Source organism: Prorops nasuta, unplaced genomic scaffold (assembly GCF_024137725.1).
Source record: "Prorops nasuta isolate Cenicafe-Biocafe unplaced genomic scaffold, Cenicafe_Pnas_1.2 PNAS00006, whole genome shotgun sequence".
NCBI lineage: Eukaryota > Metazoa > Arthropoda > Insecta > Hymenoptera > Bethylidae > Prorops > Prorops nasuta.
In genome coordinates this window covers 6,846,796-6,874,429 of record NW_027116803.1, presented here as the reverse complement: position 1 = coordinate 6,874,429, position 27,634 = coordinate 6,846,796, and the positions used below count along the sequence as shown (strand labels likewise).

At 32.2% G+C, this 27,634-nt stretch overlaps 5 protein-coding genes across 6 annotated transcripts; 1 reads left to right on the top strand and 4 right to left on the bottom strand.

Moving 5' to 3' along the window:
- Positions 1–62: 62 nt before the first annotated feature.
- On the bottom strand, positions 63–1,203 carry LOC136774640 (putative gustatory receptor 28b). The gene is made up of 5 exons (XM_066729055.1): positions 1,106–1,203; positions 771–1,023; positions 630–698; positions 209–298; positions 63–140 (listed from the first exon to the last, which is right to left on the bottom strand). The coding sequence occupies exons 1-5, from the start codon at positions 1,201–1,203 to the stop codon at positions 63–65; spliced, it is 588 nt and encodes a 195-aa protein (XP_066585152.1).
- A 3,971-nt stretch (positions 1,204–5,174) lies between these two features.
- LOC136774346 (odorant receptor 10-like) lies at positions 5,175–7,580 on the top strand. 2 transcript variants are annotated; one of them, XR_010822789.1, is made up of 9 exons: positions 5,175–5,258; positions 5,558–5,678; positions 5,776–6,037; positions 6,153–6,293; positions 6,438–6,528; positions 6,709–6,845; positions 6,909–7,041; positions 7,136–7,300; positions 7,368–7,580. XR_010822789.1 is itself a non-coding variant. In XM_066728578.1 (8 exons), the coding sequence occupies exons 1-8, from the start codon at positions 5,181–5,183 to the stop codon at positions 7,190–7,192; spliced, it is 1,020 nt and encodes a 339-aa protein (XP_066584675.1). In that variant the 5' UTR covers positions 5,175–5,180; the 3' UTR covers positions 7,193–7,376. The 2 variants fall into 2 exon arrangements, 1 of the variants encoding a protein (XP_066584675.1); XM_066728578.1 differs by having other exon boundaries at positions 7,136–7,376.
- A 2,327-nt stretch (positions 7,581–9,907) lies between these two features.
- On the bottom strand, positions 9,908–11,194 carry LOC136774452 (putative gustatory receptor 94a). Its single transcript, XM_066728752.1, has 5 exons — positions 11,164–11,194; positions 10,689–11,081; positions 10,235–10,303; positions 10,063–10,152; positions 9,908–10,005 (listed from the first exon to the last, which is right to left on the bottom strand). The coding sequence occupies exons 2-5, from the start codon at positions 10,935–10,937 to the stop codon at positions 9,949–9,951; spliced, it is 465 nt and encodes a 154-aa protein (XP_066584849.1). The 5' UTR covers positions 10,938–11,081; positions 11,164–11,194; the 3' UTR covers positions 9,908–9,948.
- Positions 11,195–12,647: 1,453 nt separating this feature from the next.
- Positions 12,648–14,379, bottom strand: LOC136774639 (putative gustatory receptor 28b). Its single transcript, XM_066729054.1, has 7 exons — positions 14,089–14,379; positions 13,743–14,008; positions 13,481–13,651; positions 13,167–13,416; positions 13,031–13,099; positions 12,853–12,942; positions 12,648–12,766 (listed from the first exon to the last, which is right to left on the bottom strand). Exons 1-7 carry the CDS (start codon positions 14,377–14,379, stop codon positions 12,689–12,691), a joined length of 1,215 nt encoding a protein of 404 aa, XP_066585151.1. The 3' UTR covers positions 12,648–12,688.
- Positions 14,380–14,810: 431 nt separating this feature from the next.
- On the bottom strand, positions 14,811–27,300 carry LOC136774362 (alpha-tubulin N-acetyltransferase-like). The gene is made up of 8 exons (XM_066728602.1): positions 26,685–27,300; positions 21,490–21,639; positions 20,989–21,160; positions 19,412–19,553; positions 18,538–18,631; positions 18,320–18,401; positions 17,900–17,946; positions 14,811–16,009 (listed from the first exon to the last, which is right to left on the bottom strand). Exons 1-8 carry the CDS (start codon positions 26,786–26,788, stop codon positions 15,628–15,630), a joined length of 1,173 nt encoding a protein of 390 aa, XP_066584699.1. The 5' UTR covers positions 26,789–27,300; the 3' UTR covers positions 14,811–15,627.
- Between the last annotated feature and the right edge of the window lie 334 nt (positions 27,301–27,634).

Here is a 27,634-nt window from a genome sequence, read left to right as displayed (position 1 = left end):
TGGGAATTTCATTGGAAAAATAATTAATATTTATTATTCATTATTTATACAATATTGTTTGATTATACTGTTGCATAAGCACTGGATGAGCTGCTCATTTGGATAAATATTACCAAATATGTAGTGACTCCACCGAAAAACTATAAACGTTATAATGTCATTTTTAAAAATATTAAATCAGATAAATAATTTCAATTTATTGACGTACATGAGTGGTAAAAGCATTGTCGAGCGTAAGGAATCCTGCAGCGCAAACATTCAGAGGACAGAGCTCCAACTGCATGGCGAATTGTTGCAACTATTAATTAGAATTTCAAGCATAAATAATAAAATTTTTGTAGGATAATAATTAAAGAGGCTGGGTCGGAAAATACAAGTTAAGATATCAACTATAATCAGAATATATACAAAAACACTAGCTTATAATATAAACTGCCACCCTACTTTTATCTTCTAAATTATTCATCCTAGAATTGGAGCGATTTAATCAGACGTGGTTTATGGTACCTTGATCTTCTTTACAGTAAAATTTCATCTTTAGATAAATTGTTACTTAGCCCCTTTAATTGTTATTTACACTTTTCACTCATTTAACGTATAAAATTATTTTAAAAATTATTTAATTATACCTCTTTCCTCGCTTCATCTTGTAGGTAAGAAGGATTGATTTCTTGTAAAATTTGTTTGGTCAGTGCTGCCTGAAAGGTATTTAATTCAAACTTTTGAATGTTATATAAAAAAAGAATAATTGTCTATTTTATCAACTTTACCTCGTTCGATACTGCTTGGCCTAGTATATTCGTAATAACAAATTTTGACACAAAATATATAAGCCATATCGTGGTGTATATTATATTAATTAAGTTTGGGAAATTTGCTAGGCTTATGGAGCCAATGGTGAAATATAAAGCATAAAGAATAAATAATATATGTGTGAAGTGTCCTATTAGTTCCAAAAGAATAGATTTGGAATAAACTTGATTCATCACATGCACGATCGTGCAAGTTTCACGGTGCAAATGCCTGTTAAAAAACGAGAAAAATAATATTATATATAAACAGCAAAAACATTAATTTTATTACAAACCAAATTCACTTCATTTACCTCACAACACAAATGAATTTTTCAATGCTGTTTAGAAGCGAATACTGTTGTAAAATAAATCTCCTGTGAATATTTTCTTTTGACTCAATTTCCGTCATTTTTACAATGCCGAATCGATTTCTCAAAACTTTGTTCACTGAACTGAGTCTGCTTTTTCCGTAACTTGAAGAAGTGGTAAATTGCATTGATATGCATAAATATTTAGTGTTTTATTTTTCTGAAATTTGTAAAATTACCAGAGGCTGAAGGCAAATGTGAGATCGGCGATTACACCGCAGTGAAATGCGTGTTCCAGCACGATAGCTGAGATTATTGGAGAGTAATAGACCCCCGAACCAGCAGGAATCGTGGTTATCCATATATAGTCATTTGCAAACGTTATAATTATAAATAGCAACCAGAAGAAGATGCACATAATAGTTCTGCGAAAGAGTTTCTTGTAATTCTTCTCGATACCAAATATTGCCAATGATTTGTCCAGAGCTTCGCATCTCGTCAGAACTGCATTTATGTTCTTTTAGGTAAAATAAAAAATGAATATTTTTGATGCCAGTCGATTTAAGAAAAGACCCTAACCCTGGGACTAAAAAATGAATCCTAAATTTGCTATTTTTTCGCTTCAAATGAATAGATTGAATGAAAAATGGATTTGTAAGTTTTGTTTTTTTTTCAAGGATCGTGTAAAATTTTGTGCATCCCTTTTGAACAATAAATTATCAACTTGTAGAGGTCAATCATGGGAATGCTTTTTGCGAGGAGACCATGTACATACTCAAAAAGTTTTCATCTGTATTTTTTGAAATTTGAGTTGGTATTCTCGATTACATTCCTTAATTTTTACATAGACATTTTTAAAAATATTTTGTACTTTTTTTAATTTTAATTTGTCTTTACTTCGAGAGAAATCAATATTTTAAAAAATTCCTACGTGAAAAAATAGAAAATATATTGTCGAGAGCATTCAGCACAAATTTCAAGTCTTTTGAATGAAAATTTCTTGACTTATAATTTACACCTCCTCCCCCTCTCGAGAAAACATTCCCGTGATTGATCTACAAATCGAAATTTTATTGTTCTAATAGAAAGAAAGAAAATATATACGATATTTGAAGATATATGTATAATATTTGCACAAAGGTCATCCCTTATTTTATTAAATAGAAAGCTATATTTTTTTATCGGTTGTTCAAAACGTTTTGAAATTCCTTTTTTGTTTTATTATTTTATCAAGAGTCGTTTATAAGAAATTTTCATTTGAAATTGTACGTGTATGAGTAAGTCGAGTTGAAATCGTGTGCGTGATCACTGAACAGTCGCTCATCTGCGTATTCTTTCGAATCAAAATATCTCATAAAAGACTGAATAAAATGAAAATATAAACAAGTATTTTAAACACTCTATATATCTGATTATAATTAGTCCTAATCAAAGCTAGTCTAACTTGCTTCACTGGGCCATGAATATTATCCTTCGAAACGTTAACAGATTTTTGCATAGTACACATAATGCCAAAAACGTTATTTAAACATTCCAAACTGCCACATTACGTTTGAGAACGTTTTAATAACGTTCGTGACACGAGTTTTTCTATGTGGATTTATTGATATACACTTTTTCTTACATATATAGATTACGTGATCTTTTGTTAGCAAAATTGCAATAAAATCTCCTCATGTTTTAACATAACAGGTATTAAAATAATGAAATAGGTATAAAAAATAATAGATTAGAAAAAAATAGCACGTACCTCTGCATTAATCAAGGAAAGAATCGAAGTGAAAATATAAACTGCAACATTAAAAGCTAAGGTACTGAAAAAACTTAATTTTAAGAATTGATACCAAGGTTGTCTTATAAGATCATCTGCCAAATAATAGAAGGTCACGAGGTAAATGATTCTTGACACTACAATGTAAAGGGAGGACAAGAATTGTCTAGGCTTCCCTAAAGGATATTCAAAAATACTGAGACCAAAGAACCAATTGATCAATATAAAAGGTAAAATCGCCTTTTTAAAGTTGTGCGAATAATTCTTCATGGTTCTCCTCAGATTTCTGAATTTTCCAACTAAACCGAGCTATCTTTATTCGTTTGCCTGCGATTTTGTTAATATTAATAATTCAGCCTTTTTTCTATGCTCTAAAATTATTTCATATCTTTTCATCGACTGATTGACATTTTTCCAGATATTTTAATAAATTCATACATTTTGCATTGATCCAACATTATTTTCATCCTCCTATATACAATTTATATCGATTAACGTTAATTTGCACTTATCGTAGAACCTACATTCCAGCTCCGTGACGGTAGTTTGACAAGTAAAAATGATATTAGCCACTAATGCTGTAAGTGGTCTGAATTAATTAAAGGATATACTATAGTAGCGTGTTGGCGTAGTAGCTGCCTGGGAGTGCCAATTAAAAAATCAACTTACGACCTGGTCGATATTTCTCATTATTATAATGAAAATTCTCATGAATTCCATAAAAAATCTTCCTGGTAATCGTTGCATTCAAGGAACTATTGTTTATCTTACGGTTGAAAATGTTAATAATATATAATCTGTCTAGCTTTTATAAACTGTTTTTTTATTATTTGTTATTTATCAACATTATTTTTATAAATTATAATTACAGTCCTCTATAATATATGTTAGATTATTCAAAAACTTTGTAATGATTATTAATATAATTACAATCATCAATTTTAATAGTATTTTATCATTTACATAAACAAATATTTTACCATATTACTTTTACTAATACCATAATACACGAAACATATATTTTGCACTCCTTTCATTAAAAACACATTACAGGGTTTGTCATGTAAAATATTCAGAGTATTGCGCAATAAGGCGTTATTTTTGTAACTGCTAAAAATATCAAAATGTTGTATACGATATTTCTGAAACCTCTTTCTATTTGTGTTGAAAGAAGTCATGCGAAAATTGATATTTCTGGTATTTACATATAGAGATAAATACTTTCATAGAATTCTTTGAGTAATTGCCACAAGATTTGTGTGTGTGAATTAAACATACCAAAAATAACCAATAAAGATAAAGAGTCTGGATTTCTTATCAAAACCAGTAGATGAAACAAAAAAATTATAGAAATAATTACCTGGTTAGAGAAGAATTCCAGTTCATCACTATTCATTTAACCATGGATATAAATCAGAATGAAAAAAACTGCTCGTCTTGCTTCAACTTATTGTACACCAGGATAATGGTAAAACAATAAAAAATCATGTTTGGAAGAAAGAAATTAAGTAGAGATTTACTAAAATGCAGAGAGATGTGAATGGGAAGGCAGACAAGAAATGACTGTTTGAAAGATTTGTTTGTCCTTTTCTGTTTCTCCCCACCTGTGAAAAACTTTCTTCGGTATTACAAACCCATACACGCTATATGAGTTTAAATAAAAAACGATTTCTAGAAATTTTATTTCTTTGTTCACCATTCGTTTCTAATTCGACTGACGCTTTTTCTTTCTGAGAAACATTTTCAATGTCTCTTCGGACATACAAGAACCAATGTTTGATAACAGCGTGCCTTATAATTATCGTTTTAAAATCAGAGCTCGAAAAAAGTGCTGAGTTCTTTGATAAAATATTCCTTTGGAAAGGTTCTTTATAAAAAATAGGGGAAACACCGGCTGTAGGCTGCTTCGTGCGTTAATATATTATAATGTTAGTGGGAGAACACACCCTCCCAAAGTAATCAATAATCAAGATACATTTTAACTCTTTGCCAGAAAAATTTCAGTCGTCAGTCTGTAACAATGGATCTTTTCAACAGTTCCTATTACAAATTACAAAAAACATTCCTCACTATATGTGGAGCCTGGCCTTATAGGTCCAACTGCTACAGTATCATTTTACGTATCATCTTTTTAAATGGAACTTTTATATTTGTGCTTGTTCCAGAGGTCCAGTATATCATTGCAATCTGAAATTAAAAACAACAGTAGACTAGCTTATATGGAATTGTTCAAATAAAATCTGAATTAAATTTTTGTATCAGTAGGTGATTGAATTTTTTAAGAATTGGAACGATCTCGATGCCATCATGACACTTCTGCCTTTATTGGGCGGGTCGTTGATGGGTTCTGCCAAGGCAATAGTCCTGTTTTGCAACATCAAAGAAGTAACAATTAAGTGGTTGATTTTACAAAACCTGCAAAGATCATATAGCAAAAAAAATCAAACTAATTCTTGATTTAAAACAAAAATACATTTTTTAAGATTGATTTTATTATTTATATATTTTTCTACATTTTACTTTTTTCAAAAACGATTTTTGTTTATAAAAACTTTTTTAGAATATAAATATCTATGGTACACTTTTCAGTAAATTTCCAATTTACGCGTTTCGATAAAAATACAATTTTTATATTGTATATATTTTCTTTATAAGCGAACTCAAAGTTTTGACCATCGCGTTAGGTAAAAATACTACTGGATGAATTGCAATATGATTGGAAATATTTTGGCCATGTGGAATCCGAATTATCGATTATCAAGAAATACGCGTTCAAGGGGAAATTTATAACGATTTTGTACGCTGGTGAGCCACCCCCTCTTTGTAATGTGGAGTTCTCGATGTAAAGTATATACAAATACAATAACTTATGGAAAAAAAATGAAGGAAATTAAATTTTCAGGCAGTATTCAATTCCTGGTGGTATTCAATTATCTCTTATCTTGCATCGCACCAGTATTGGATCTGATAGCTCCTTTGAACGAATCCAGGCGTCGTATATTAATATTTCCAGGAGAGTATTATGGTCAAAATGAAGAGCATTTCTTTCTAATTCTCACAATTGAGTGGTATGGAATACTGTGTGCTGGACATTTTGTTTTCACAGTGGACACTTTGTACATGACACTTATGTTTCATTCTTGTGGAATGTTTGCTGTGTTAAGGTGAGACAGGTTGAACTATTTCTTCCTACGAATTTATTTAATTATCATAAAAAAAAGAATTTAAAATTTAATCAAGAACGTGTATTTTATAAACAAATTCAAAATTGATTTTCAGTCAAAGATTGGAAAAACTAAAATTTCAGAATTTCAAGGCTAAAAGACGTGTCATGGTTAGAAGTGATATAGCTATAAAGCAAGAAGAAAAGATTTATCTCTACTTATCTGAATGTGTGGAGTTACATCTGAAAAGTATCAAGTAAGTTTGCTATTTTTTGAATTTTTTAGAAATTTTCAATTTTAATACCAATTTAACACTGTCTCTTCGCTTCTCATCACTAATTTCCCTCTCATTGCAATTCTCTGTCTTTTTTCACTCTCGTTTCACTCTTTGCCTTATGAGATTTGCAGAACGTTTAAACTCAACGTTTAACGTAGCTTTCATCACCGATCTTGTAATTGGAGTTCTGATCGCTAGTGTATCAGCTGTTAAGGTTGGATTTGAACTATTATTTCATATATAGCAAACATAGTGTCAAAAGTGTTCTTGAAGCGTTCCTGGACTCAAATTCACACGTTGGAACGTTCTAGGAAGATTTCTAACACTATGCGTGTTACTGATTTTTAAAATTAATATTTGTATCAATGATTTTCGCTTCCATGTACAAACTCAGTTCGTCTTGAGCATTGACAATTCGGATCAACGAATGAAATACGGATTGCTATATTTTACTCAATCCATGAGGATTTTTTTGAACAGTTTTCCTGGCCAATTATTGATCGATCACAGTAGCTATATTTACATAGCAGCGTAAGTTGATTCCTAAGAGAAATACAAGGTTTTTTTTATCGTGTTTAATTTTCTCTATTTCAGTTCTAAAAATAGATGGTATGAACTTCCAGAGAAATCTAAAAGGCTGCTCTTAATAATGATGATGAGAAGCGCTAACCCTTCCAAATTTATCGTGGCAAAGATATTTCTTATGAACAGAGAATTGTTCAGTAAGGTAACAGCGAATACATTAAATTTGTATTAAAATTTTTTTTTTATCTAATATCTATGTTCCTTCTCACTCTCCAATTCACTCACTTTCTCTCAAGGTAACTCGTACTTGTCTCTCGTATTGCACAGTACTGCTATCTATCCAACACAGTTGAACTGAATAAACACATATAAGCAAATGAAGTAAAATTAACTATGGATAATACAGAGACTGTAGCAAATCCTTGATACAATAAGAGGCACTGTATTAGAAAGAAGTCTTAGTAAGGATTAAAGAAGAAAAACACAAAGGGTTTGCCTTTTTTATTACTAACTATCAATCCCATTCAGACAGGTCCTCGTCTACAAATGGAACTTGAAAATTTCTCATACTAAACGAAGCCTCCCTCAATGCTGTAGGTGAATTGGTCATTTGTATTAAAATCACAAGATACGTAGTCACTGTACCTAAAAACTGTTTTGTTATTTGTTATATATAAAGTATTATTATTAACGTATATTTATTCGATAAGTATAATTTTTATGAATGCACCATGGTGAGAAATCGCGTCCCATAACTGAATAATCCAGCAGCGCTTAGGTTCAATGGATTTAGAATGATTTGTAGGGAAAATTGACGAATCTGTTAAATACAATCTCATTACTGTCAATTTTTTAAAACAATACAGAAAATAATATCGAATGACTTTTTTACTTCTTTGTTCAGGCTCTCGTCAAAGTATCTGCAATTAATTTCTCTGATAATGACACCAGTCCTCTTAGCCTGAAAATTTACACAATGTTATAAATCAATGTAATACGAGATATAAATTGTTTATAATTTTGAGGGTGAGCTTGCCTCTGACGTCACTCTTGAGCAAGTTATATTAAAAATAAATAATTTGAAGGAATAAAAGGTGATCCAGACGATTTCTACTACAATGCCATGTAGATTTCGTTCGTTGTTATAAGGGGATAGGCCAAAGTCATAATACAATGTGAATAAGTTCAACAAAATGTGACAAAAATAGGCGAATGTTTGTAAAAGAATTGGTATGTTAAAAATTGCATTGATTCCACGTGAGATTCTGCACAATTCAAGATGAAGCTGCCTGAAATGAACTACAATACATCCAAGTTTGTCTCATCTTTATTTTGATCGAATACTCAAGCTCTTTGTAATGCTAAAAAACTTACTTCATATTTTCCATGACAAATACTTCGGAATGACATCGAGGATGTGATTTTTGTATTGTTATGAAAATTTTGTTCCAGTGTGTCGTCTTGAATAGCAATTGATTGTTTAAGTGATTGAATGTATTGGATATAATGCTATTGATCTTTCGAAATCTGTTTAAAATATATCTGCAATATAATCAAAAGGCAATATATATTTAAATTTACACTTTTTCGATATTAAAATGATATTTTTTATAATGTTTTATACTAGCGATAAAATATAAATAATAGAACGAAACGATTATCTACTTCACAACAAGAGAATTTTACCATGGAAATTTATTAATTTTAATCATGATATGCATAAAAAGAGAACTCGTTAAAAAATTCAGTCCCATTTCTGGAGAAAGAGATACTGTTGATTCTTAATGTTTGCAATAAACGCGATGTGTAATTTACTGTCATATTTTCATTATTATAAATTTACACGTCTCTTTATAGTGCGTATATAGTCAGTAAACGAGTTTTTGTTGCTTAAGACAATAATTGAACAATGATTTACAAAACTTACAATAAATACGTGACGAAAGTAAGATCTACGATGGAAATAACGAAATGCGAGTATTGAAAGGCAAAATAGGTAAACAGGAACCAGCCAAAATTAACTTTGAATGTTACCAAGTGATACGTAATATCAGCGATAACAATTGTAGCTTCCATCGATAGCCATCCAAAGATTAGAATAAGCTCGTCGAGAAATAAAAGTCTGTAATTCTTGGCAATGTTGAATTCTTGGAGAGTTTCATCCACCTGCTCGCATCTGTGTACGATAGGATCTAGTTTCTTCTCGTGGGACAATTAAGTGGAATTGGAATACAGAGATATTGATATTGAACAAGGAATATGAAAAAAATAAATTAAATTGAAACTTTTACCTTGGAATTGCGCCAATTCGTAACTATTATTATAAGAGACATGATAAATCGTAGGGTCATCAGGTTACAGTAAACTACACTCTCGTACAAACGCCAAGGTAGAGTAAGAATGAAATTGAAAGATTTGCAAAAGGAATAAGTGACGTATACATTTTTAATTATAAAATAAATGGCACTTTCTATTGGTCGAGGTGGATTTGTAGGAATTTCGATCAAACCGAGGAACCAATTGAGCCATAGCAATGGCATTATTACTTGTTTCAAGTGTTTCGGATACCAGTTCATGATAGTGAATATTATCCTTTAGCAGAGTCACCGGAACAATTTATCGTTCGATTTCAATTTCGATAATGCATTTCAATTGAGAACCAACTATTGCACAATTGATTTCCCAGGGGTTTTTCATTAATTTTCCTACACTTCTCTATTTTTTTTTAAATTAGCTCTAAAATACTCGAAATTTATAAGTGTAATACTTTTATTAAATTTAATCTTATGAACGATTGGACAATTATAGAGAAATTTTATAAAAATTGAAAAACATTTTTACGCCCTTCTAAAAATAAAATTTACTTGATGACTGGGTAATATTTTCTCTTCGAGCCTGTCAATTCTTTTACCGTTCAATTTTAATAATTTGGAAATTATAATCAGTATAATTTTCTGAAGTGCATTCTACACTAATTTCGAATAGAAATTGTTCATCACCAAGTAGCTAATGGTTAGTGTTCCTTAATATTTATTTTTATTAAATATATTGATTTATATAAATAATTATAGGAATACAACTTTTTAAACTCTTTTTTCTTCTTTTTTAATTACGAATCGCTCATTTGTATAATGATGAACACGTAAGTGCAGATACTGCCAAAAAACTGCAACGAATTAAATAAATTAATATCTGGATTAATAAAATTGTTGTTAAAACTAACCTTGCTAATGAGACTTCTGTTCAATCTAAAAAATCCACATGCAGTTAAATGAACAGGATTCAGTATCATTTGCATTGTTATTTGATGCACCTAAAATTGAAATATTATAGAGAGAAAATAATTGTAAAAACAAAAATTATATTACTATAAAATAGAAAACAAATTATCGTACCTCTTCCCTCACTTCAACGTTAGTCGAATAATAATCGATTTCTTGAATAATTCTCCCTATTTTTTGTGCCTAAAAGAATAGTTTAAATAACATAATGCCAATAAAATAATTGAAAAAAATCTGCAAATGAGGGTTTGAATCCCGAAAATGATTCTATTTTAAAATATTATTAATTGTGCCAAATGTCTTTCTACAGGAATAAATGCAAATATCGTCTAATTAAACTGCAATTAATGTAAATTTTTACACAATCAATATATTCTTAATTGCAATATAATAGACATTCCCAAAATACAGCACAATTCTTCAGTGGAATTAAACGAAATAAATTAAATTATCATTTACGAGAAACCAGTGAAAAACGATTACTTCTTGAAAGACGTTAAAAAATCCCCTTAAGACCTCTCCTATAACTATCTACTTTTAATTTTGTACGATTCCCTTAGAATCTTACCTCGGTTGAAACTCGGTCGCAAACGTGACTGAGCACCGTCACCTTGATCGTAAATATAACAATCCAAATTAACGTTATAAAAAATTCAACTGATTTCGGCGTAGGCGACGTCCTTATTTTGCTCAAATAATAAACACTGCAGAAACAACAAATCATTTGTATAAAATGACTGGTTAATTGCAAAATTATCTGCGCATAATAGGCTGTATTTATAGTCCTTGTGATTCTGTGAAGTTCCAAATGTAACATTCTGAAACGAAGACGTGTTCCTTTTATCGAAAATCTCAGTTAAATCTCAGTTAAGCGACTCGGTTAAAGCCAGTTCATGTATAACATCGACTGTATTACATAACTGAGTCGCTCTGATGCACTTTGAGTATCAAAGGGAAGCACCTATATAAAATTAAAATAAAAAAAAACCAAAGCAAAGATTATCTTATGCCATAAAAATATTTATTTATTGCATAATAAATACCTGATTGTTAATAACAAATGTTGTAATGTACACCGTTGCACAAAAAGTTTCCTTGTTTTCTCCACACTTATTGCTTCCACTATTGTGCTACTATTATTACTAGCTCCTTTAAAATTTGCGCGAAAAATTCTTAACGTGTTTTCCGTAAGATGATTCACTTTTTTAAATCTATCGATGATAAAGCTGCCAGCAATTACGATTTATTTAATTTTAGGTTTTTAGAAAATTTCCCTAAACCTTTATCAGCACAACTTACCGGGTATAAATGATAAAGGTGAAGTCTGATACTCCCACAATGTGCATAAAATGTTGCATCACAACATTAGCAAAAATACCCAGGGTTAAACTGCTGAACTTCGTAACTCGTAGTAAAAAAAAGGCATCGCTAACTGCCAGTGTTGTATAGCAGGCAATCCAAGTGAAGACAAATTTGACAGAAAGAGAAAAAAGCTGCTCGTAATTTTTTCGAATCCCCAATTCGTAAAGAGTGTTATCCACAATGTCACATTTCTCTAGGATTAATCTGTGAAACTTTACCAAAAAGAAAGAACAGTTATTTTATCAAATATAAGAAAATGCCACAATGGATTAGGTAATTTATAGTAAATAACCGTCTAAGTGACTAAAAAACATTAACAAAACTTTGCAATAATACTAATAAACTATTTAAAATGCAATTTATTCCACATTAATAATTAAAATCTTGAATTATTGATTCTGAGAATTTTTTAAGTTGTTAATTGGACTTTTAATCCTATTATAAAAAATCATCATTGTTCATAAACCTTCTGATGTCGCCAGTTCAAAAGTAACACCAACATGCCAACCACCAAAGACATGTACGAGTAAAAAATGAATAGAATTAGTTCTTGTGACAACCAATTAGCAGATTCATTGAGAATAGACAGGATAGTGATGTACAAATAAATGATGGTAAGTTTCGTTACTACTGTGTAAATAGTAGATGCAAACGGTCTATAACGATAGAGTGGATACTCGAAAATTCCCAAACCGTAGACCCAGTTACATATAAGAATAGGAAGAATCGCTTCCTTGACATTATTTGGCTGCCACTTCATTTTTAAAATTTTGCTTCTACTCAACTGCAAACATTTTCAAACTATTCGGAATACCAGACAAGTTTGTAACGTCATTTCGATCAATATACAACGCGTATAAGGTAATCATACATTTAATCAACCAAATGGTTCCACTATTTATTTATTAAACGTAAGCGAAGAAATGATTGAAAGGGACCTAAAAACGTATGTGCATTAAGGAAAATAATTTGTTTAAAGTTTCACGTGTCTAGGCAGAGTAATAAGTGTAATGGTAATTTTAATCATTTAGACTATTATTGAAGAAACGACGAAGTTTATTTTGCAATATTTTAGCCTTGCTGGTAGATACTTCCGTATTAAAATAGATAATACACAAGTTTTATGAGAGTTATTTTAAATTTTGGACATTTTTGATTCATAATTTAGAATAAATTCGATAGATCCCAATTTGACAGTCCTCTCTATCATATATGGTGTAGCATATTTGATGAATTTGTCACTTGGAGCAGCATTACCAGGTAAGTGGCTGCTTTGTCAAAAAACTGTAAACAAAAATTGCTTGGTTTATAAAAAATTCATTCAAAAATATATTGATTTTTATTAAGAAAATAAAAATAAATTTACGAACACTTCCAGTAAGATTATTGTTCAGTTCAAACCATCCAGAAGCTGTCAAGTTTAAAGGGCACAGTAATATCTGCAAGCAAAATTGCTGAATCTGCAATTCACAAAAAATTATAATAATAATAAATTAGCATTTTGTAGAAAGCTGTTCGCAATCCTTTAAAATTGTTAATTTTAATCACCTCTTCTTTTACATCAGTGTTGTAAGAGGAATGTTTAATTTCCTGAATAATGCGATTGATTTCTCGAGACTAGAAAGTAGAATTTTATTTACGTAGCTTTAATCCATCGATCGTATTACACCATAAATTTTTGTACCTCGAATGCAACTGCGCCGCAAAGATGATTCATACCAAGAAGTTTTAGGCAGTAAACTGAAAGCCAAATGACCATCCATGCCAATGAAATGGAATTCCGTGCGTGTGATTTTGACATTCCTGATAAGAAATAAAGCTGAAACAAGGCTGTAAGGACTTGACAGAAGTAGCATGCCAATTGCAAAAGTATTTGCATGTGAAAAATGGCATTTATCTTTCGCGTAATTCTGCGCAACTCCAAGTGCAATTGTCTGTAAAATTGAACATTTATACAATTTTATAATAAAATTCTAAGTTTTTGCCAAATTAATTCACCTTACGGTTTGTATGACATGCTCTGCTCGATATTTAAATACATTTTTACGAGCTACAAAGATTTTTCTACATTTTCCCTCACACTTTCTTATACTCTCTGTGTTCATGCTTTCCTTTTCAAACGTTTCTTCTATTACGTAATTTATACTAATAAATCTGCTTTTCACATACCTGAAATAAAAATTCTGTATTCTTATTATTAAATTAAAATAGATTTTTAAAAATTAAATGGTAATTGATTCACGCAACAATAATAACTTACTCCAATAATGCTAGAAAAGTAACATCGACAGCTGAGTGAACTTGAATTGGTTGAGAAAGTATGAGTGTCCTTATAAAAGCATCCAAGATAGTCAAGTCTTGTTGAAGTTGGTGAGTTTTTAACGCTATGAATAATAGAACGAAAAATAACCATGCGATCAGCCATCTTTTTGACCTTTTTTTAACTTCTGCATAATGTTTTTCAACATTAAATCTTCCCAACGTTTCGTCCACGAGTTCGCACCTTGCCAGTACATTCTTCAACTCCTTTTATTTGCAATAACAAAACTATTGCGTTAATCGAAAATAACGGTGCAATAAATAAATTATCCTAATTTTATACTTACTTGAGATTTGTACAAACCAAGAACAGTGTCGATAAAAGCTGCAATCAGGTTTATACCAACAAGAGCAAAGGACGAACATTTTTCAAAATTTTGTAGTCGTACCGATGCAGTTTTCAGCAATGTGAAGAAATAAATGTAGAAAACAAAAGCTCTTACGGTTAAAATGTATGCTATTGTAATTGCTATACGCGAGTGATTCAGAGGAAACTCTATTATTCCCAAACCATAAATCCAATGCAACCACAATAATGGAGACAGTCCTTCCTTCAAAGTTCTCGTCACAGCAGTCATAATTCGAAACGAACAGCTCCTCGTTAACTTTAAGAGTCATATACCAATCATGGTTCCTTCGCCAATCATACATGGTCTCTATACAATAAATATGCACCACACTCGTAAACCTATTAGGTAGAAGCTAACAAAAAGATAAGATGTTTAAAACTGATGAGTTATAATAAATTGGATAGACTGTCGCTTGTAGTATGAACTTCATTTTTTGTCAATAAAAATGCTAATGCACGAGTTGGTGACGGAACAGTAATGGTTTGGTACTAAACCTATAATTAAATGTCGTGAAACGTTGCATCGATTGAGAGAGAAATGAGAATGAGGGATATCGTTTTATCTATATCGCGATGATATAAAGGTATTTCCCTCCTGTGAGTAAAAGTAAAACGTATATTAAGATAAGCCTCCTTGTAAATAATTGGCTCTGCTTCTAGTGGAAGTTTATTTATTTAATATATCGAATAATACAAAGTTGAGAAACAGAAAACATGCACGATTCTTTCGAGATAAAAAGCTACGAGTAGCCTTTGATGCCGGATACAATTTCGAGTATAGGAAATTTCTTTTCCTTCTTCGGGGTCGATTCGAGCGGTGATTATAATAGTTTAATGATAAATGTTACACGATCTGTATCTATTGTGCTCGCTTCCTAACATACACCAAATATTAACTGCCTAATAAATATCATAAAACTGGCTTAAACGTTCACATAGCTTTTGCAACATTCAATACAACAATTCAGCACAATTGTCTGTCACTTTTCGTACGAGTGCTAACTGACATGTCAAACTACTTGATATTAAATTATGCAAACAGAAACGCTTGACAAATGATTAGCCCTTAAGCCGCAATAAATTACATCGTCATAACTCGTAATATCATCATAAGATGGGATAAACCTTACAACAAATATAACTCATTTGATTTACTTAATATAATTTGCATAGAATATACTGTCATCGCTATATTATTATATATATATATATATATATATATGTACTATAGTAATAAATACAGGAATAACATTAAGCAAATGAGTACACCTTAATTAAAAACATTCCTAAATTAAATAAAGTTTATCTATTACTCCTATAAAATTTATTGTATTAATTAGAAAGAAAGTGACATTTTACATAAGTTCATGACATATGGGAAACAATATAATATAAGAGGAAAATAATGACTAATTGGAAAAGGGTTAGCGAGACTGGTTTATCATACGGATTTTGCTAATGAGCGTAAGTTAAAGCATTACCAGAGGGGAGAATGATAGAATTTAAGATCGAGGTGACCTGCGTGCTGATTGGATCCAGTAACCTCTTGGGCACAAGTTGGAGATGGTTTGACAGTTTTCTCTTGTGGATTCTCCCCTTCCAGTAATAAAGCGTTATAAGGTACAGGCTCCTTTTCAGGAACCGTAGGCGTTGGTACGGTGGTTAATTCGTTCTCACGTTGCTTCTGCTCTTCCTCGGAGTAGAGGCTCAATGAACGAGGTCTTTCGATTTTTGGTGTTTGCGATGCACCATCGGCAGCTTCCTCGTTAGCATCAATCTCATCAGCAGCAATTTCATTTTTATCCTCTTCCTGAGATGCTGGTGATGAGGGATGAGGAGTTTGGGATTTTTCGGTATCACTGAAAGAACAAACCAATCAAAATCTTCCATCCAATTCCAACTAAAACTTTTCACCTTTTTATCCCAGTGCAATTTAAATTATGCGCCAATAATGATTCATAAATTATACACCGTTTACCCAAAAAGATTTCTGTGGAAAATCTTTTTATAACTGAAGCTTCTGAATTTGTGATAAAATGATACAAGAAAGGGATTGGAATTGGGCTAGGTTTAATTGCAAATGAATAAAATAAGGCTTAATTGTCGTGAGTTTGTTTGTTTTTTTTAATAAATTATATTTATGATAATGAATCAGATAAATTACAATGTATAAATAATATATAATAAATAAGCTTTCGCAAATAATCACATGCTTGCGTTTTTCGTGCTTCCAAAATGTAAAATAATCATAATAACAACAATAGACAATGTAAATTTTCGTGCGTCAATGTGAAGGCATGAAATTCGAAGATTACAATTGTTTTCGATATTTTATAATATATCTATACGAACTATGATAATTTTGAAACAAATGTTTTTCAATGTGTGTGTTTAAACGTGATTTGCAAGCACTGATAAATAAATATTTCAATAAAGAATTACTTTTGTAATGGATCTGCAGGTTATGAACCAGTTTAGGATCACTTAATTCAGGCAAGAATAATTTAATCATATTCATGTTTTCTTCACTTCTTATGAAGAAATGATTTAAGTATTCGTCCATCATAATTAACAATAAAAACAACCACATTTTAAGGCAAAAATAATCGAGGAATTTAAAGAAAAAATATAATTTTCATGCGTCAATGTTATAAATATCAAAAGTTGCAGTGTGTGCAGTGATTTTGGATGCAAGATGAAGTGAAAATGAGTGTACTTGAACGTACAGTGGCAAGAGGTAGCGTGAGATTGCACATAAAAATAGCGAGAGCCATTTCTACAGTGAACAGACGCAGATGCTACTCAATGGAGACACATTTATTAGCTGTAGCATCGAACAAAGCTATTTTAAACAAGCTGCGTTGTTTTATGTGTGCGAAATGCGATTTATCAATGCAACAGTCTGTTACAGTTTATTAGTAAAATGCACAATAAATATATCACTACATCGATTCGCTATATTTTTCCAAATTGAGATAATTTCTCAATTTGTTAAATTAATTGTAATACGCTATCGAAAACTGTTTCAGTTTGTTGCATATTTAAACATGAACACCTCTAATTATTGCAGTCTAATATTGCTGCTCGTTCTTATGCAGATGAAATAAAAAATTCAATCGTCAGACTATTGCCTCCTGTTTTTTTTTTGCAATTTCTTCGTGCTTGATAAAATTATTATATTAGCAAGTCCATCAATAAATTACTACGGCTATCAGGACGGGTTTCCAGATATAAACCTCTTGTTATTCTTATAAAATTATATCATCTGTTCTTTTTAACATCAAAAAATTGGAACTACAATCATTGAACAAAGATAGTAGTGTCTCGTCTTAACACTAAACAAACGAATGATTTTTTATAATCGTGTGTATACATTTGAAAGGGGTCATTTGATCCCCGAACAGTAACTTTAATGTTAAATTACTCGATGACGAGAAACCACCCCTTGTTTCTTGTTACATGTATTTATTGCACAATATAAAAAACAATTACTAAAACGATTAATTTATCCGCCTTTCAGGCAAATAATTCTTGCATATAAAAATCTTATCATAATTTGTGCTATTTGGTTCATTAATTGAACCCAAGACGACCAAGCAATGCTAATGCACCAGTCAGTTGCATCTTTCTCTATTCGAGCTTTCTATTACATTTGAGAATACTATAATGAGTATCAATTAACTAGAAATAATTCGTGAGGCTATTTCGAGTCGAACAAGCTGAACTTCTGGTTCAACAACCTTACTCACCCAGTACGCTCGACGGAATGGCCAATCACAGCAGTATTATGGATTATCTAAAAAGAAAGCGTTAATGTTATAATTAGTCACAGATTATACAATGTTATCAGCAAAAGAATGAGGCGAAAGTGTCAGAGCTGACGTATTAGCAAGTATATTATACACAGTTAAGGATTGCGAAAGTTATACCGAAAAATTGCTTTACGTTAAAAAGAAAAATGAACCGAGCAGCTTAATTCACATGTAACTAAACATTTTGTTCGAGTAACATGATATTTGTGTAAATATTTTATAAAGCTGCGCAATGAGACAAATATTTGTTCGTTCTGTTGTCACAAGGAAAAGTTACTAGGCCCAACGAAGTAGTGTATGCCGGTACTCGTATGGCGTTGATAATTGTCTTTCGCACAATCAGTGCATTGCACTCACATTTGCCATCGAGCAAGGTGGTCGTGCTGCGGCGTATCTGCCATAAGGAGTACGGCTGCCTGATCCATATACCCCATTCACACTGAAAAATATAATGCATCATTGATAAATTTGCTAATTTAATTGTTTTAAAAATACAATTCTGCTTTATTTAGTAACTATTGTATTATACATTATTAATTAGCATTAGATTTAATACATTGTTAGCAGGAACCCACCTATTACCACCGTTTCTATTGTCTTTGGTCGATGTATTCTCCAAGCTACTCCTAGCAGGTAGACTGTACTTGTTAGTCTTTACGTCTTGGCTTTCTACAATAAAAACAAAATATGTGTCCTCTAACATTTTAAACGAAAAGGTATCGATGTTACAACACGATTACAGATTTTTCGAACATGAAATGTTGCCGTCCTTTAAACTGTTGGTTTAAAGTGGGGCAAGGATAATATCGTAATGGAAGTAGGGAGCCTGTTATACTTGAACGGTTTGCCTTATAAGAATCTTCAAGATGCTCATGAATCTCGTGAGAAAAATATATTATGTTTTGTTAGAGGCTGTCATTTTTAGTAACAAATTTTTTGTATTAGTTATAAGCCGTTGATTTTTTGCATTACTATACTATATTATTACAGAGATGCAAAACCAGTCGTATTTTTGTAATAGATTCCTCTAACGTTTAAATAAAAAAAGGTCTAAATTATAGTAATGCCATTATAAAATGTTTTAATCCAAAATGAGAACGTCACAAATTTCAAATTTTATTTTAAAAAATTCAAGATTAATGTACAAAGAATACGATGTGATTTATAAGTGAAGGAGGCTTATACCATTAATACTACAGAAATCTACTCAGTCGTTATCGCGTTTCAAGTACTGAAGGAAAGAGGGCAAATATTGCCTTGTACAATGATGGTATAGGGACACGTAGTGTTTGAGGTCAAACTATACATTGAGCTACATCGATTTTATGTTAGCGGATATAATATATTAATTTGACAACAGGTTGACTATACCTCGGATCGTTTGGAATGTGTGAAATCGCATTAGACTTTAATCATATTTTTCACCTTCAAACGCTATAGTATACTTACCATCATCGAAGAATCCATGAAAAACGACGAAATTGTTGTTTTGATTGATCGCCTTGGATAATCCATAATATTTGTGCAGGAAAGCCAAGAACTTTTCCGAAGGTCTGTCGATAGCTAATTTTACCGGTCTGAGATTTTCATTCTGAAAAATAAAATAATAGTGCGTGAAAAAATAGAAGAACAGTTGGTGGAAATATGAGGGCATTTAATAGAAATTGACGAAGCGTGTCCTAAACAACGGTTTGTACGAGTTCAGTCACCTTCTTCGTGCGTCACCTTCCCCAGTGTAACGCTCTTTTAGTTTCTAACTTGCCCCTAACAAGCTTTCGTCACGCTTCCACTTTTATCTGTTATCTTTGTTAATATTTAACTTGTTCAATTTTGCAATGTCTATTTACCGGAATAATTGCTTTCGACCCAAGTGGAATTTATATGATTTGTTACAGTTAACCATTAGCCTTCAATACCATAAATAATGCAACATTTTCCTTTATTAGATAATTCTCAGAAGGGATTGCAGTCAGTTTACCAATAATTAAAATTCCACAGATTCTTCTACAACAATCGATTATTATTATAAAGCAAAACTTTTAAATAAGCTTGATGAAATTGTCCAACAATTTGTTGTGTAAGTTTTCCTCTCCGGGCAGTTTGTTTTTATATTGACCAAAGTTTTCTGGTTCGTGGCACACATCAAGATGAAACGAGTGGGGGTTTCGTGAACAGGAAGTAATTAAGTGGGACTCTACACAATGAAGATTTGTTATCCTCGCGTTGAAATATGCACGCGAGAAGTAGTTTGTGGGGAGCAATTTTCTTTGTTTCTTTAATGGCATTCGTAACGAGATAAGACATCTTGGGCGAGTCTTCGTGAAAATTGCGCGGAGAAAGCCTGACGTGGAGAAATTAAAGATCGATCCTTCATTGATTTTCTATTTCAATAGGCGTATAGAGCCTGTTATACTCCAATGAATTGACTGGAAAGACCTTTCCAAAGGCTCGTGAATCACGTGAAAATAGACATTGTGATATAAAACGATTTATTTTTTAATCTGCCAAGTATTTAATTATTGTCATTAATCAAGATCATAGACTCTGCGGAAATAAAAAGTGTTGAACGTCTCAATGGGGAGATTAAATATCCATCCTTAATCCGTGATTCACTTTGATACTTAAACGCTTTTTACTAGGAATGCATCGGCAATTTCAGCAATCGTCTTGTGAAATTTAGAAAGTTTCCGCACAGAATAGACGATGTACAGCGATTCTCATAACTACGCTACGTAAAGCTTACACACATCTTATATTTTCACAATCAACATTTCCAACAATATAGATACCTTCGATGATTGTTATAAATTCTTTAGACATTTTCTCTCGCTCTACAAAATCATTGACTACAAAATCCACAAAAATTCATACCTGTGATCATCTCTTCCTTTCTACTTCATTTAAGGCAATATAAATTATTGCAAGTACTTGAAGAATTCAATAGAAATTCTCAATTGTTCTCCCATAGCTCTACAATTTAAAGCTTTTGACAAAATTTGTCTTAAATACTTCATACAAGTGCTTACATTTAGCATGAACTCGTAGAGCATATTGCCCAAGCCCATACGTTGCCTCGATTCGTGTACGTAAAAATCCAATACGCATCTTGGTTTTATTCGATAAGGAGCACCATTGTCGTCGAACATGAAAAGGTGTTTCGATCCAGTCTTCAGGAGACCCACCACGCTTCCCAGGCCGCTGTAAAAGTAAAGAACCAAGGTCAAGACTAATTATGCGGATGATGATTCACACAACCACACGATAAATGGGTGGATGATTGCATCAAGATGCAAACACTATCCAAAAACAATCAAACATGCTCAAATTTGCACATATCGATTTGGCTCGACACGTTCTTTGCTTGCATGATTAAACTAAAATCTTTGCTAGACTAACAACATTATCGAGGTATATATATAGGAATTAATCGTTTCTGCTAAATTTAAATATCAAATTTTACAAATGATTTTGTAACTGTGATAAAATGTAGGATAAAATATTTTAATAATTATACGAGAGTTATTTACTTGTTGGCTTCACTGTCGGTTAATAGATATATTATATTGTCGGTGTCCCTGAGCTTTTGGGCACTGGTTATTGGTTTTTGCAGTCCTTGTGCCTTTGCGGAAGCCTCGCCCATATCATCGAGGATCTTCGAGAGTTGTCGATGATATTCACTGAAATACAAAAATTTTCTCTCAATTAAATAACTCTTTAGCAAGAATTTATTAATCAGTTGATTTTGCAATTATAATTTCCAATTGTTTCGTGGAGCATGAAGAATCTTAGGAAAGTCAGACGATCTATCAGATAGAGTCAGGATTTATGACGTCTCAGTTGCGCTGTCAGAAACGGATATTTTATTACCCCCACTATACGACTATCATTCCATGTGTTACATGGGAAATGCGGGTCGTAGTGAGGGTAATAAAATACCTGTTTCTGGCAAAAGTGCATTGCAGAGTTATAGAATGTAGAAACTTATTAATCTACATATTTCTAAGAGATATAATGTTTTTACGTAAGATATCTATGAGAATAATTAAAAATAATTTCAAAAAGAATTATGTAAATAATTTATATTTTTTAAAGTTAATAAGGTAATTTTTTATTATATCTATATCTCTTTACTAAGTGGCTTGTCTATAAGTAAATTTAACTTTTGTGGAAAATGGGGCTTTGCCTTTGTGTATAATAAAAAAAAAACTAAGTTTATCCATTCAGAATATTCAAGAAAGTACTTTTATTGCTAAATTTCTTATGGCTGGGGGTAGTACGAAGGACTACATTAGCTCTGATTCATCAACTACACCCAAGTCATTTCATTTCCGTCTTTATTATATTCTCTCTTCTTTATTCTCGATAAAAGCATTCAAGATTCATGAGTTTCTTACTCGTCAAGGAAATACAGAAAAATAAAGTCCAATTTCGCCGGACAGTAATCCATTTATAATTTAATACACTGTATTCTGATAGTTATATTATTATGATTTTGCACATTGTTAATGCTTTTCTTCGAATTGGATAAAGGGACTAAGTATTTTAGGTATTTTTTTTAATCCAAAATTAATTATTTTACGTATTTGTTTTTAGTAAAGCTCTTGTATATTAATCACCAGAGTTTCATAATAACTCTCCATAAAACGTAAAATCATTAAAGATAAAAACAGATTATAAAAAGGATAATATCACAGAGAGATTAAAAATTTGGTAAAAAAAATTTTAATGATTGATTTTGTTGAACTTTAGTTAAATAGAATCCTTATGTATCATTTGCCAGAGTATCCATTATCTTCCGATAAATCACGAAAGAACGCTAAAAGCATAATATTAAAAAAGACAATATTTCAGAGAGATGAGACAGACATTTTGTGATAACCATTTTGATGATTGATTTTGTCGAACTTTGGTAAAATAAAATCCTTGTGTATCATTTGCCAACAGGAAATTGATAAATTTCCCATAAAACAAAATAATTCAAAAAGCATAATATAAAGAAAGATAATATTTCGAAAGGATGAGATAGAAATTTAGTGGAAATGATTTGAACGATTGATTTTGCTGAATCGATCGGTGCGTAATACAGTGGAAGTAATGTTGGTATTTAGTGGGTATAACGAAGGAAAAGGGAATCGGCCCTGAATAAATAATAGAGCGGCCGTTCGATGGCCAGCAGTGACCCACTTCACCTTTTGGGTGAATTTACTCGAGGCTCTGCAATGCAAATTATGATAGATCAGCCCCTAGCGTTATCGCAATGCGCTCTTATAAATTTTTGCTCGTTAAGTTCGACTCTAGATAACTTCCCATTAAATTATTATTCCACTCTCTTAACTATTCTCAAAAAGCTCTCGTAATACCATTTATTTTCTCGTTCCAACGACGTAGAATATTTTGTTGTTGTCCAAATAAGAGAATTATTAAAATGTTTCAAACTTCCAGTGGTTCGATTCTCCTTTTTTTCTTGTATCACGTGGATCACGTGCAAGAACGCTCCATCAGTTAAATTACACGTACGACAATATCAAACTAGTCACACACAAGTTTCCATCAAATATTTCTAACTTATCGTTTAAATCTGGAATTCTGATTTAACCAAGTTTTTCTTGGTAATTGTGTTTTTTTTTTGTGTTACTATATTAACAATTTGTTATATTAATTTATATAAAGTTACTGCTGATTTTTGGAAAGAGTTGGAGTAAATTCTTTCGATTATAAATAATAATTGTTAAGTTATATCGCTGATTTAAAGGGGTTAAAAAATAATAGATCATTGAAAGTTGATTGGGTCATCATAATTTTTCATCGAAGCATCTGAAGTCTTATCATTTAATTGGAAGGAAAAATTAATTTTTGAAGTTAATTAGACCATCAAAAGTCGTATCATCGAATTGGAAGGAAAAATAAATTATTGAACCTAATTAGATCATCAAAATGATTTATGTAAATCATCACTAAACTGAAGAGGTGAGAAGAAAGAGAATCACATTGCATACTATAAATGACAGATCATTTAAAGTTTGCTAGATCATCAATTTCTTTTTGTACAAGCTGAACAATTTGAACAAACAAAATTAACTAGAACTTATTATTAATTAAACTTATTGTTTTATTTTGCAGATAAAAAACATTGAAAAATAATTTGTGGCAGCTACTAAAAATTCTTTTTATTGTTTTAGCATATTCTGGAGGCTTAGCCTATATACAGCATAATTTGATTTAGATGGGAAAGAGATCGATGATAAAATACAATTCAAGAAAATGGAAAAGAAAGGCACGAGTGGGAGAGCGAGGACAAAGGCGTCGAGGGGGAGAAAAATAGGTCGCTGATTGTGCAGCGATGGCTTAACATCTTATAGAAGTAAGAAACTAAACAGAGAACGAATTTAAAGTAAAATTTCCTAACAGTCATTTCCGCGTACATATCAGTTTCAATCATTGCCGAAGAATTCAACGAAGAAGCTTTCCCGCTCCTTCGACCGAACACTCGATTCGCTGAAGAAATACTCGAAAAATTAAGTCCAATTTATATCCGCTTCTTCCAATCTTAACGAGTCACTAATTTTAATATCAAACTAATTTCGCAGACAATTATCTCTTACCTCATATATAATAAATTTTAACTCGCGTTACCTTGATCGAGACTAATTTTTATTCAGTTTAATAAATTCTCTATTGCATTTTTATTATTTAAAACGAGCAAAGTGCTAGATTTCTCGATAATTGCAGTAATTAGTAGATTTTTGTTTCAACAAAGAGCACGTGTGATGTGTGTTATAATATTGGGAACATTCTACGCGTATAGAATGGCGTAAATGTGGGCGAACAAGTTGCTGTGAATATTGTACGTCACGCAGACACTAAGAAGCTTTACATAAAACGTATGCCACTCAGCTACAAGGATTTGGCAAGGCTAAAATTCAACAAGCCAGCTGTTTCGTGTAGATTTTAATGGGACACTGCGTTAAGGTTCAATCCAGTCGTTAGCTTCATCTGAAGATTATACATTTTTCGATCTGTTACATAAATATCTGCGTTAAAATAATACGATTATAGAGAAATTTTTAAATTTTATATAATCAAACGTTTCACTCAAAAACGAAGCATGATTCGAATTGCATTAAAAAGATGGCGCTGGATAAGATGTAATATCGATGAAGAATCGATTTGTAGAAAAAAATATCAAAACATCGATGACGCTCATAACGACCAATAAGGAGACAGCGGCCGGTTTCCGAAAGCGAGTCGATACTGGGCAGTCGCTTCCGCCCACGTTTACGCTGGTTTTCTGCGCGTACGCACTTGACAGCAATCGAACATACGACCAACCAGTCAACCATCTAGCTAGCTGACCAAGTTAAAGCTGGACAGGTGTAAATCACCCGTTAGAAACATATTTTCTACTACACCCCCTTCTTTTCGTTGATCATCTATATTTTATTATATTCCCATAGAGCACCAAATGACTTAAAGATTTCTTTTAGGCGTCTTTTAAACAATTGGGTGACTAAAAAATGTCTATAAGAGAACTATTAGTCAAGTGTGCTGTATGGGTTCACTTTGTTAAACTTTGGTTACAATTCACTATCTACCAATATCTTTGTCCGAATTAGGACTAAAATGCCACTAAAGATAGGTGAACTTGAGAAATTTTAGCGTTAAAAGTCAGGAGGTCGATATTTATTGAGAAAAATAACGCACTGGTTATGCAAATGCTTTTATTACTCTTTGTGAAAATTGGAGAACGTAAAAAGCAGGGTTTAATAGGAGAAATAATCATTGTGTGGTTTTGTTTAATGTTTTAATATAATATATTTTTATTTAATCAAATTCAGAGAGCTATGTTCTTTGTTTATTTGTAGCATTCGAAAAATACATGATTCCAATATTCGATTCTAAGTGTTTACAAGTATTTACAAGATTCTAGGTGCATATTTGTGAAAATTGCATTTAAATTTCTGCTGTGACTTTACAGTTATTTTTTCACAGGTCATTGGTTATGATTTTGTGACAATGGTTTGTCGTGGAGGGACGCATTCGAGCGAATTAACGATGTAGGTTATCAAAGTGTTAGGTATAATTGAATAAGATTGAATGATGATACAAAAATATCTCGGTGAGCATGTTTCGCGTGCTGGGTTTATTTACACCGGCTTCCCGGAATCGAAGGGTGTCGGTTCTTGGTTATATGGAAGCCATAGTGGCTGTGAGGGTAACTAACGTGCATCAACGAGTCATCGAAACATAAACGAAAGCCCCACGTGAGACATTGTGATACTAAAACGCCGGTTGTAGGTTATGAAGAAAAGGGTTAGCATCTTATTTCTCGATGAAAAGTAACTTAAAAAATGAAAATACCGCGCGAAACATTAACCCCACTTTTATGGCCGCAGCTAGGTCTCGCTTTAATATAACCCTACGCATGACAGTCAGTGAACTCCTAAGCTCCCCAGTCATTGCAATCGATTTGTCTCGCATCAACCAAATCCCCCTTTCTGACGCAAATTAAGCGATAAACTTAATTCTTTATGGAGTTCTTTATCCCGAGTCAACCCTATTTCATTTCAATCGATTTATTCTCACGAGAACCATTCGATTCCCCCGATTCAATTAAGCGATAAAATGCAAATAACTCAAACTTACCTTAGTCATGAATAGCTCATATATACTACATATCACATTTAAGATTTTGGAAAGGGATGCTTTCCAGGTGGTTACTTACTTTAGTTCGCGACGATCGCCCTTGAAATCATCAGGAATGATCTTCTGCGTAACCTTATTGATCTTCCTTGGCAAAATTTTATTCACGTTGAACTTGAACTCCATATTTGGCTAATGGTGCACGCGCAAATTTAACCGCTTACAAAATTCGGCTTTTTTTCACGATTTCCCAAAGATACTGAATATGGCGTTGCGCACCCTCGCAGCGACAACTTCACACAGCGATGTCTTCAAGAAAACCCTATTTCCCAATGTGTTCTGCCTGTTCTCGCAAGCGCATAGAATCCGCCGAGTTCGCAGAAAATCATGAGCGCGCAGACCTACCCAAGCGTAACACAGAGACTTGGATCTGATATTTGCCTTTCTTTTTACATACTCCAAGACTGATAACAGTATATTTGCAGCTTGTAGAAGGATCTCAAGATTCCTTTCCTTTTGTTTATGTAATCTTTTCAACAGGTTTTTGATAATTTCGAAGCGTCTGTTGATATATCTACGTTGAATTACAAGTATCACAACAGAAGCTGCGTACGGATTATACGGAGATGGGAAAGAATCGATCGCACTCCTACCTCCGGCTCACTTCACGGCTCGAGGCCAACTGATGTCGAGAGTGTCGAGACTCGCGAGAGACCTGAGTCTGTATACTCTGTTCGTTTACTTCTGCTCTGTTCTGTCCGAGTCTGATTGTCTGATACTACCGAGAGAGACCGCGAAACCAGTCGCTGTAGCTGACAGCGCGGTTTATGAGAGAGTTGTTCAATCTTTACCAACTTGGCTGAGGCTCAGTAGTTATTATACATATACACACAGCTGACTGATGAGAGAGCTGAAAGTCACTGATGAGATGGATAAGAAGTTGAAGCTGAGAATTTAACGTAACGCTCTCTCCGATTATATCTGCTTTTACTTCAGCTGCGCTTGACCGAATATCAAGAAATTTCCATTCGC

Excerpts from the sequence above, each read along its gene's own strand:
- LOC136774346 (XM_066728578.1), top strand. The coding sequence starts at position 5,181 with ATGACACTTCTGCCTTTATTGGGCGGGTCGTTGATGGGTTCTGCCAAG. Across the intron at positions 5,679-5,775 it reads TATAACGATTTTGTACGCTG|GCAGTATTCAATTCCTGGTG; the intron begins GTGAGCCACCCC and ends TTAAATTTTCAG. Across the intron at positions 6,846-6,908 it reads AGCTATATTTACATAGCAGC|TTCTAAAAATAGATGGTATG; the intron begins GTAAGTTGATTC and ends TCTCTATTTCAG.
- LOC136774639 (XM_066729054.1), bottom strand. The coding sequence starts at position 14,379 with ATGACTGCTGTGACGAGAACTTTGAAGGAAGGACTGTCTCCATTATTG. Across the intron at positions 13,652-13,742 it reads ACTTTTCTAGCATTATTGGA|GTATGTGAAAAGCAGATTTA; the intron begins GTAAGTTATTAT and ends TTTTTATTTCAG. Across the intron at positions 12,943-13,030 it reads ACACTGATGTAAAAGAAGAG|ATTCAGCAATTTTGCTTGCA; the intron begins GTGATTAAAATT and ends TGTGAATTGCAG.
- LOC136774452 (XM_066728752.1), bottom strand. The coding sequence starts at position 10,937 with ATGTTACATTTGGAACTTCACAGAATCACAAGGACTATAAATACAGCC. Across the intron at positions 10,304-10,688 it reads GCGACCGAGTTTCAACCGAG|GCACAAAAAATAGGGAGAAT; the intron begins GTAAGATTCTAA and ends CTATTCTTTTAG. Across the intron at positions 10,006-10,062 it reads ACAGAAGTCTCATTAGCAAG|TTTTTTGGCAGTATCTGCAC; the intron begins GTTAGTTTTAAC and ends AATTCGTTGCAG.
- LOC136774362 (XM_066728602.1), bottom strand. The coding sequence starts at position 26,788 with ATGGAGTTCAAGTTCAACGTGAATAAAATTTTGCCAAGGAAGATCAAT. Across the intron at positions 19,554-20,988 it reads TCTACGAGTTCATGCTAAAT|AATGAAAATCTCAGACCGGT; the intron begins GTAAGCACTTGT and ends TTTATTTTTCAG. Across the intron at positions 18,632-19,411 it reads TCATGGATTCTTCGATGATG|AAAGCCAAGACGTAAAGACT; the intron begins GTAAGTATACTA and ends TTTTTATTGTAG.
- LOC136774640 (XM_066729055.1), bottom strand. The coding sequence starts at position 1,203 with ATGACGGAAATTGAGTCAAAAGAAAATATTCACAGGAGATTTATTTTA. Across the intron at positions 699-770 it reads GCCAAGCAGTATCGAACGAG|GCAGCACTGACCAAACAAAT; the intron begins GTAAAGTTGATA and ends AATACCTTTCAG. Across the intron at positions 299-629 it reads AAGATGAAGCGAGGAAAGAG|TTGCAACAATTCGCCATGCA; the intron begins GTATAATTAAAT and ends TCTAATTAATAG.